The sequence below is a fragment of the Mobula hypostoma genome, chromosome 9 (genome assembly GCF_963921235.1).
Source record: "Mobula hypostoma chromosome 9, sMobHyp1.1, whole genome shotgun sequence".
Taxonomy (NCBI): Eukaryota; Metazoa; Chordata; class Chondrichthyes; order Myliobatiformes; family Myliobatidae; genus Mobula; species Mobula hypostoma.
The window spans coordinates 20,083,554-20,094,410 of record NC_086105.1 but is presented as its reverse complement, the minus strand read 5'-3'; the positions used below and the strand labels follow the sequence as shown (position 1 = coordinate 20,094,410).

The 10,857-nt window shown below is 42.6% G+C and overlaps 1 protein-coding gene across 1 annotated transcript; it reads left to right on the top strand.

Annotated features, from left to right (window-relative positions):
* The first annotated feature begins 3,437 nt into the window (after positions 1 to 3,437).
* Positions 3,438 to 10,621, top strand: lsm8 (LSM8 homolog, U6 small nuclear RNA associated). The gene is made up of 4 exons (XM_063059625.1): positions 3,438 to 3,554; positions 5,212 to 5,252; positions 6,993 to 7,120; positions 10,318 to 10,621. The coding sequence occupies exons 1-4, from the start codon at positions 3,524 to 3,526 to the stop codon at positions 10,406 to 10,408; spliced, it is 291 nt and encodes a 96-aa protein (XP_062915695.1). The 5' UTR covers positions 3,438 to 3,523; the 3' UTR covers positions 10,409 to 10,621.
* The last annotated feature ends 236 nt before the right edge of the window (positions 10,622 to 10,857 follow it).

Sequence of the window (10,857 nt, the reverse complement as noted above, 5' to 3'; positions counted from 1 at the left end):
CTCTGTTCCTCTGCACTCCTCAGTGCCTTACCATTAACCCTGTATGTTCTACCTTGGTTTGTCCTTCCAACGTGCAATACCTCACACTTGTCTGTATTAAACTCCATCTGCCATTTTTCCAGCTGGTCCAAGTCCCTCTGTAGGCTCTGAAAACCTTCCTCACTGTCTACTACACCTCCAATCTTTGTATCATCAGCAAATTTGCTGATCCAATTTACCACATTATCATCCCGATCATTGATATAGATGACAAATAACAATGGACCCAGCACTGATCCCTGTGGCACACCACTAGTCACAGGCCTCCACTCGGAGAAGCAATTCTCTACTACCACTCTTTGGCTTCTTCCATTTACCACCTCTCCATGTATACCAAGCGACTGAATTTTTCTAACTAACCTCCCATGCGGGACCTTGTCAAAGGCCTTACTGAAGTCCATGTAGACAATATCCACTGCCTTCCCTTCATCCACTTTCCGGGTAACCTCCTCAAAAAACTCCAATAGATTGGTCAAACATGACCTACCATGCACAAAGCCATGTTGACTCTCCGTAATAAGTCCCTGTCTATCCAAATGCTCGTAGATTCTGTCTCTTAGTACTCCCTCCAATAACTTACCTACTACCGACGTTAAACTTCCCGGCCTATAATTTCCTGGATTACTTTTCGATCCTTTTTTAAACAACGGAACAACATGAGCCACTCTCCAATCCTCCGGCACCTCACCTGTAGACAGCGACATTTTAAATATTTCTGCCAGGGCCCCTGCAATTTCAACACTAATCTCCTTCAAGGTCCAAGGGAACACCCTGTCAGGTCCCGGGGATTTATCCACTTCAATTTTCCTCAAGACATCAAGGACCTCCTCCTTTTCGATCTGTACAGTTTCCATGATCTCACTACTTGTTTCCCTTAATTCCATAGACTTCATGCCAGTTTCCTTAGTAAATACAGACACAAAAAACCTATTTAAGATCTCCCTCATTTCCTTTGGTTCCGCATATAGCCGACCACTCTGATCTTCAAGAGGACCAATTTTATCCCTGACAATCCTTTTGCTCTTAATATACCCGTAAAAGCTCTTTGGATTATCCTTCACTTTGACCGCCAAGGCAACCTTGTCTTCTTTTAGCCCTCCTGATTTCTTTCTTAAGTATTTTCTTGCACTTCTTATACTCCTCAAGCACCTTATTTACTCCCTGCTTCCCATACATGTCATACAACTCCCTCTTCTTCTTTATCAGAGTTGCAATATCCCTTGAGAACCAAGGTTCCTTATTCCTATTCACTTTGCCTTTAATCCTGACAGGAACATACAAATTCTGCACTCTCAAAATTTCTCCTTTGAAGGTTTCCCACCTACCAATCACATCCTTGCCAGAGAACAACCTGTCCCAATCCACACTTTTTATATCCTTTCTCATTTCTTCAAATTTGGCCTTCTTCCAGTTAAGAACCTCAACCCTAGGACCAGATCTATCCTTTTCCATGATCAAGTTGAAACTAATGGTGTTATGATCACTGGAACCAAAGTGCTCCCCACACAGACTTCTGTCACTTGTCCTAACACGTTTCCTAACAGGAGATCCAATATTGCATCCCCTCTCGTTGGTCCTTCTATATATTATTTAGAAAACTTTCCTGAACACATTTTACAAACTCTAAACCATCTAGACCCCTAACAGTATGGGAGTCCCAATCAATATATGGAAAATTAAAATCCCCTACCACCACAACTTTATGTTTCCTGCAGTTGCCTGCTATCTCTCTGCAGATTTGCTGTTCCAATTCTTGTTGACTATTGGGTGGTCTGTAATACAATCCCACTAATATGGCCATACCTTTCCTGTTTCTCAGCTCCACACATAAGGACTCAGTAGACAAGCCCTCTAATCTGTCCGGCCTGAGCACTACGTCTGGCAACTTCCTTGGATGCATTGAATGGCTGCGTCTTCTCAAGTGCTCTGCCGCTCCCTACACACTCCACAATGTGCTGCTGCAACGCCTTCTCGGCCGTTGAACCAGCGGGGTTTCCTCCGCCTGATCCACTGAAGCAGTCTTCGCATGCTGGGATGAGCAAGTTTGTACCTCACCAAGGGTTTGAGACCCATCGCTACCCTCACTTGGTTTAGCCGGCTTGTTGAAGCCATTGCCCGGGGTGTGGCCGCTGTCACATGCAAACAGCTACGAGGAGCCACAGGTGAGAGCTGGGCGTTGGTGGGGACCAATAGATGACAAGCCACTCCAATTATATTATATTATGTCAAATTATCATGGAGCCATTTTTTTAATTCTATTACAACTTTAAGCAAGTCTACAGGGAGCTTGGCCTCATCACGTAGGACATCAATAGAGTAGCTCCTTAGCAGCTAGCCAGCTAGTTTAAATAACGTTAGCTATGCTAATGAATGAATGACACCTGTTAAACTCACCTCAACATGTCTTTTACAGTCATTTAACCCACCATGGGCAATAGAAAAGTCACTGTTGCAAACAGTGCAGCGAGCAACACTATCATTATTTTTGGCCCCTGTTAGGCAGGGGTACACTTTAGTGTAGTCTGGGGTGAAGTACGGTTTATATTTTCTGTTTTTGGAACACTTTACCATGGCACTGCAGGACACTAAACTGAACTGATGACAATGAAAGAGAGAGAGAGAGAGTTCTACTGTAAAGCCCGCACACAGAGAAAACTGATAGGTCTACTTACCACAAAGAGAGCCCAAACAGGATGCTCTCTCTGTCACTCTCTCGCTACGTCTGTCACTTGCTCTCTCTGTCTCTGTCTCTCTCCGTCTCGCTTGCTCGCTCTCAAAAAAATTGATTTCCGGATTATTGTATGTAATTTGCAGGTGTCAGGGAGCCGCTATCAATATGCAGGAGACTCCAGGAACTTCCAGGAGAGGTGGGATGTCTGCATTTGTGTCATCAGCAAATTTACTAAGCCATCCCTCCACTTCCTCATCCAGGTCATTTATTAAAATCACGAACGGGTCCCAGAACAGATCCCTGATCACAGGGTAACAACCTCAATTTGACATGCAGAGTTGGTTCTCAGCTAAATGAGTATTACCCAGGAGACACACAAGAGAAGTAATGACAGCACTGGGTAACAATCCCCGCCGAGTGCTTACCAGCTTGTTCTTCTATGTTTGCCTCCCAACCTATCTTATTTTTGAATGCTGGCACTTGACAACCGAGGATACATGGACAGAGAGGCTCCAGAGGTTTGTGCCTAATTGAGAGATTGCCCAGCCATCATAGCGATCTCAGGGAGTTGTGAGTCCGGGACTGTGGAATGAGGGGGTCTGGACGAAACTCTTCACTGTGACCCGAGGCGCAGGACCTTGATCCCAGCTGGCGGGGGAGGCGCCAACCTCATGCCCCGAGGGAAAGGAGCAGTCGATGAGCTATTAACCGAGCCTGACGGAGCGTCGTCTCGGCCGGGCTCGGCTCTCGGCTGTTCAGGTCTGTTTACCCGGCAGGCCCGGCGGCGCCTCAGTGAGCGGGCTCGGCACCAGTATGACTTCGGCTCTGGAGAACTACATTAACCGTATCCTTATTCAGGGCCGGCCTGGTCTGCTCCGTCCCGGCGGGGAGGAGAGAAAGCAGGCAGCTTTACATGGTCGGACTCAGACTGACGTTCTGCATTCAGGATCTTGCACATCAGGGTCACAGTGAGAAGGTTGGGGTCAGGATTATGTACATTGGGGTGATGTTGACGGGCTGGAGTCAGGATTCTGTACCCTCAAGTCACAGTGAGGGGGTCGAGAGTTTGTGCCATCTCTTGAACACAGGTCAGGACCCTTCTTAATGGGGTAGCAGGATTTGAGAATGGGAAATGAATACATTGCGGGCTGTGGTAGTTTGAAGAGACGCATGTGTGAGATGTTGCACTTTGGGAGGACCAACCAGTGCAGGTCTTACACAGTGAACGGGAGGGTACTGAGGAATGCGGTAGGGCAAAGTGATCTGGGAATACAGGCAACACACATAAAAGTTGCTGGTGAACGCAGCAGGCCAGGCGGCATCGCTAGGAAGAGGTACAGTCGACGTTTCGGGCCGAGACTGTACCTCTTTCTAGAGATGCTGCCTGGCCTGCTGCGTTCACCAGCAACTTATATGTGTGTTGCTTGAATTTCCAGCATCTGCAGATTTCCTCGTGTTTGGGAATACAGGTCCATAATTCATTGAAAGTGGCGTCATAGGTAGATAGGGATTTTTTTAAAAAGGCTTTTGGCACATTGGCCTTCAGAAATCAAAGTATTGAGTACAGGAGTTGGGATATTATGTTGAAATTATATAAGATGTCGGTGAGGCCTAATTTGGTCCATTGTGTGCAGTTTTGGTCACCTACCTACAGGACGGATGTAAACAATGTTGAAAGAGTACAGCTAAAATTTAAAAGCATGTTGCTGGGTCTGGAGGATCTGAGTTACAAAGAAAAATTGTATAGGTTAGGACTTTATTTCTTGGAATGTAGGTTGAGAGGGCATTTGATAGAGGTATACAGAATTATTAAGTGTATAGATAGGGTAAATGCAAGCAGGCTTTTTCCACTGAGGTTGGGCAGGATTATAAATAGAGGTCATGGGTTAAGGGTGAAAGGTGAAAAGTTTAAGGGGAACATGATGGGAAATTTCTTTGCTCAGAGGGTTGTAAGAGTGGAACGAGCTGCCAGCACAAGTGGTGCATTCACACTCAATTTCAACGTTTAAGAAAAGTTTGGATATGTACATGGAAGGTAGGGGCATGGAGGACTATGGTTCCGGTGCAGATCGATGGGGGTAGAGAGATTAAATGGTTCAGCATGGACTAGATGGGCTAAAGGATCTGTTTCTGTGCTCTACTTTCCTATGAGTATGTTAACAAGATAAGTTATGACTACAGCTGTGTACGTTCTGAAAAGTCTTGATGCACTTGCATGTGAATGCAAAGATATTTAATTGTGTGAGGAAGTTGTGAATTCCAGCTATTGGGGATAGGTCAGTGGAGAAATATGTAGATTTTGATAGAGATTCATAAAACCTATTTTCCCTTTCTGGTGCAAAGTATAAACTGATTATTGAGGTAAAGTGTGAAATTGAGGTTAGTGAAAAAGCTTGATGTTGGCAAAAGCATGGCAGTATGTCTATGCTAACTGTTAATATTTGGTTTAATGTTGATTGTGCAGAAGAGACAAATGGATTTACCTTAACTTGAGTTTTTAGGTACAGTTGCAGTGGTCACAGCAGATGGAAGAATGATTGTGGTAAGTTAACCTTCATGTTGGAATTCTTACAAATGAAGTATATATTTATACTTCTGTTTTCTGAGAGAACTTGCTGTCAGAATGAACGCAATTTTCCTCGTTTGTATACGGGATTTGGTAATGGCAGTTTAGGTCAATGCTGCCAAATATAAATAAAAACATTTTTAATCACACTGCTAAATAAAGTGCAAGTATTATTGATAGTTTGGAGTTTTCTCAGTAGAATAAAAAGATCTGAGGGAATGAAATATATTCAGGATTGAGGCTTTTAATAAGGCAAAGGACAACTTTTACAGTCAGTAATCCAGAAAATACCAAAAAAAAAATTACCCTCACAGCAAATGTCTTGGAAGTAAGACTCAGATTCTGGACAAAAGTTAATAATTACTTAAAGAGGAAGGGAATCCAGTAGGTCTTACATTGCTGCCATAGGTATGCAAGGGAAATTTGCACTGTAAATTCTGTGAGCATGGAAGAAGAGGCCTTGAGTTGTCCTCAGTAAGGTGAGATGCAAGCCATCTAATTCATACTACTCAGAAATACATTCGTTCTGATGTAAGTGTAAAGGACTCCCCACCCCCAATCATTTAATCTGTTTTTGTGCAATTAAAAAATCTGTCTTATTGGTGCTGGCTGATTAAAAATCAAATTTAGTTGCCAGAATTTATTATGTTCCCCTTGCAGTTTTATTTGTTCCTTAATATTCTGGAAATTGTAGATATAAATTGATTTGCTATTGAGCTAAATATGCCTTACATTGAATAGTTAGTTTTTCCTGAACTTAAGATAATTATATTAATTTGTACTGTGAAAGGTAATTTTTGTGACTGCTTAAATCACAAGGTTCTCAGAAAGCTGCTCTATCACCAGTCTCCACCCTCTCCCAGTCTTGACACCTAATGATTTTTCTGGCTAAACACCAGTTGGTCCAGTCTCTTAAATAGTTACCTAATGATTGTTAGTGGTGTCACAGTGGCCCAGTATTCAATTCCCTTTGATCAGTGGATGGTTTTCAGGTGTCTGTCATTTGATGTAATTGGTCCCCAAAATACAGAATGGATTGGACCCTTTCAGTAAGCTCCATCACTGTACATAGATATCTGTGCATTTTGTTTTCAAGCCTGTGTCTTGGAAAATCTTTGCTTCCTATTTTTCCACTTTGGCTTTTGCTGATGTCCTTGCTTGGAATGTATTTGCAAAAGTGTTGAACTATTTCGTATCATTATGCAAGGTGTGATGCCACAAACCTTCCACCCTCTCATTCCCCACCTCCTTCCCTTTATTCCATGGTCCACTCTCCTCATCAGATTTCATCTTGTTTAGTCCTTTGTCTCTTGCACTTATCATCTCCTAGCTGCTCAGATCACTCCTACTCCCCACCCATCCACCTACCTTCCTCATCTCGCCTGGATTCACCTATAACCTGCCTCTCCAATCCTTTTATTTTGGCACCTGCCCACTTTTTTTCCCAGCACGATGAAGAGTCTCGGTGCAAAATGTCATCAGTTTACTTCCCCCGCTATAGATGCTACCTGACCTGCTGTGTTCCTCCAGTAGTTGGTGCGTATTTGTTCAGATTTCCAGCAGTTACAGATTTTCATGTGATTGCATTGGGGTCAGGGTTGTCTTCAAGGTTGTTGGGAAATGCAAATAAAACCGTACCAACTAACAGAAGTTTAACTGTAGCACATGCATGTCGAGAAATTTGAACTGCTTTCACTTGTTTCATTTTAATGGCAGGGTACACTAAAAGGATTTGATCAGACCATCAACCTAATCCTAGACGAAAGTCACGAGCGAGTATTTAGTTCACAACAAGGTGTGGAACAAGTAGTACTCGGCTTATACATAGTGAGAGGAGACAATGTGTAAGTATTTGGGGATTTACTTAACTTTCTACCGAAGAAAGATTTGAGAGCACAAGAAAATAGGAGTATGAATAGGCCACGTAGCCTTACATACCCTCTCACCACTCAACATAATACTGCTGATCTTTGTTGGCCTTAGTTTCTCTTCTGTGCCAGTTCCTCATAGGCCTCTGGTCCCCAGTCTTTAAAAACTATCTGTTTCCACCTTAAAATACCTCCAATAATCTAGCCCCTACAATTCTCTGGGTGGAGAATTCCAGAGATTCACCATTCGTTGTGAAAAGAAATTTCTGGCATTGGAGAGGGTCCAGAGACCCTCTTCAGCCACCTCTTTCAGAACTGTGGGTTGTATACCTTCTGGTCCAGGTGATGTATCTACCTTCAGACTTACAATTTCTCAAGAACTTTCTTTCTAGTTATAGTAACTTAACACACTTCATGACCCCTGACACCTGGAACTTCCACTATATTGTTAGTGTCTTTCACCGTTAAGAGTGATGCAAAATACTTATTCAGTTCGTCCGCCATTTTGTTGTCCCCCCATTACTACCTCTCTGCATCATTTTCCAGTGGCCTGATATCCACTCTCGTCTCTCTTTTACATTTTATGTATCTGAAGAAACTTCTGGTATCCTCTTTAAAATTATTGGCTAGCTAACTTTAGTATTCCGTCTTTACCTTAGTAACTTTTTAGTTGCCTTCTATTGGTTTTTAAAAGTTTCCCAATCCCCTAATTTCCACTAATTTATGATCTATTATATGCCCTCACTTTGGCTTTGACTTCTCGTTAGCCACAGTTGTGTCACTTTACTCGAGAATACTTTTTCTTCTTTTGGATGTATATATCCCGTGCCTTCCGAATTGCTTCCAGAAATTCCAGCCATTCTGCTCTGCCGTCATCCCTGCCAGTGTTCTTTTCCAATCCATTCTGGCCATCTCCTCTGTAATTCCCTTTTCTCCATTGTAATACTGAAACATCTGTCTTTAGCTTCTCCTTCTCGTATTTCAGGGTGAATTTGATCATATTCACTCGTCCCCTAAGGGTTCTTTTACCGTAAGCTCTCTAATTGATTCTGGTTCATTGTACAATACCCAACCCCAAATAGCTGATTCTCTCGTGGGCTCAACTACGAGCTGCTCTAAAAAGTCATCTCGTAGGCACTCTAGAAATTCCTCTTCCTGTAATCCAGCACCAACCTGATTTTCCCAATCTACCTGCATATTGAAATCCCCCTTTTGGCATGGATTTTCTACCTCCTGTTGTAATTTGTAGGCCATATCCTTACTACTTTTTGGAGGTCTTTATACAATTCCCATCAATCTTTTTACCCATGCAGTTCCTTGGCTCTATCCACAAGGATTCAACACCTTCCGACCCTATGTCACCTCTTTCTAATGATTTGATTTCACTTTTTATCAACAGAGTAACGCTGCCTCCTCTGCCTTCCTGCCTGTCCTTTCGATACAGTGTATATTCTTGGACATTAAGCTCCCAGCTGTAATTTTCTTTCAGCCATGATTCAGTGATGCCTACAACATCATCCCTGCCAATCTGCAACTGTGTTGCAAGTTCATCTACCTTGTTCTGTATACCGCATGCATTCAAATACAACATCTTCAGTCCTGTATTCACCCTTTTCGATTTTGTCCGCCTTTTATGCTGTAACTCATCCTGTTGACTACAGTTTTGCCCCATCAACAGCCTCTCCTCACTTCACATTGCCTGTTTGTAAACCAGCTATCTCATCTTCAGCAGCACTAATATCTGCCTTTTGTACGATGCTTGTTGCATTGATAGGCAGCTCAGGACACTAGTTGCACCACGCTCAACCTTTTGATTCCTGACTGTGTCTGAGGTCTTAACAACATCTACATTCCACAACTTCTCCACTAACTGTTCTGGCAGTCTGGTTCTCATTCCCCTGAAACTCTATTAACAAACCTTCCCACTAGAATTAGTCCCCCTCCAGTTCAGGTGCAAACTGTCCTTTCTGTACCAGTCCTACCTGTCCTGGGAGTCAATGATCCAAGAATCTTTCCCTCCCTCCTACACCAACTCTCAAGCCATGTATCCTGAGATCACAACCTGAAGGTCCTGCCTTTCAACTTAGCACCTAACTCCCTGTGCAGAACCTTACCACATGTCATTGGTACCTACATGGACCACAACTTCTGGTTGTTCACCCTCCCACTTCAGAATGCTGAGGACTCTATCCAAGATATCCCGGACCCTGGCACGCAGGAGGCAACATACTGTTGTTGCCCACAGAACCTCCTGTCCATTCCCCTAATCAGTGTTCCTCTTCCCCCTTCCCTCCAGAGTCACAGAGGCAGACTCAGTGCCAGAGACTTGCCTACTGCTACTTTCCTTTGTTAGGTCATCCCCTTCCCCTTTCTGACAGAATCCAAACTGATACACCTGTTGTTAAAGGGAATAGCCACAGGGATACTCTGCACTTGGGTGTAACTACTTCCCTACGTGTCCTGTCTATCACCGCTTCAGCCTCCCGAATGATCCGGAGTTCAGCCAGTTCCAGCTTCAAATCCTTAATGCGGTTTGTTAGAAGCTGCAGCTAGATGCACTCCTCACAGTTGTAGTTGACAGAGACACTGGGGATCTCCCTGCCTTCCCACATCTCTCACTATCCTGCCTGTCATCCCTACTGTCCTGGCTGAGCAGAAATAAAGAGAACAAAAAAAGTGTTTCTTTCTTTTGCTTTCTCTGAGTGAAGCCTCACTGAAGCCTCGAAGAGCTAAAGCTTTAAGATCACCACTTTATGTCCAATCAGAAGATGGCCGCTGCACTCGTCCCTTCCTTCCTTTAATTTGCTCTAATCAATCCCTAACATTAATTGGTCACTGGTCAAAGCTCTATTATGCTGCTGCGACCCGCTCCTGTCTTTTATCCTTGGAGAGTGGACCTGATTAAAGTTCTCTCCTCTTTAAGCTTCCGATGTCCAGATTGGTGGCTGGTCAAAACTCTATTACCTTCGAGTTTATGAGAGCTCTACTTAACTTGGAATTTATCTGGTCTGGGAAAATAACAGATTAGCAATTACTCTAAATTGTATTGGAAGCCGTTTTTCACCCTCCAATATTTGTAGCTTTACTTTGGATGAGTTGATTTGTAATGCCTTGTGTTACTAGTGTAAAAATAAGTTATATACAAATACTCTTAATGACATTCTCTATTTTAGGGCAGTAATTGGTGAAATAGATGAAGAAACAGATTCTGCTTTGGATTTGGGAAATATCAGAGCTGAACCTCTGAATTCTGTGGTACATTGAAAATATAAGAACTTTGAATGCATAGATCACCTGAGGAGAATTGGAACTGATGCATAACCCTTTCGGATATTTGCAGTTCTGAAGGAAGAAAAGTTACTTCATACCTGAGTATTTTTATGTTTTTGTAGTTTGCATATTTACATAAATTTTCTTATGTATTGAGTTCTTGTTGACCAATTGAAAATAAAATTAAAAATAAAATTTTAAACTATACATTGAGCAGTTGGTAAAGTTGTTATCTTTTAAACCTTAACTTAATAGCTAATGTTTGCAAACTGACAGATGATTATAAACAGAATCTAGTTCCCAGATTTTGACTTTTTTGCATTAGCTTGCAATTTAAATGTATTGTTCTAAAATCCTTTTGGAAAGTAGAATACACAAAACCTTTTGTTTCTTTACTGTTTTTGAGATACTCTCACTGTTCATTTGCTGCTAACTTTGAAAAT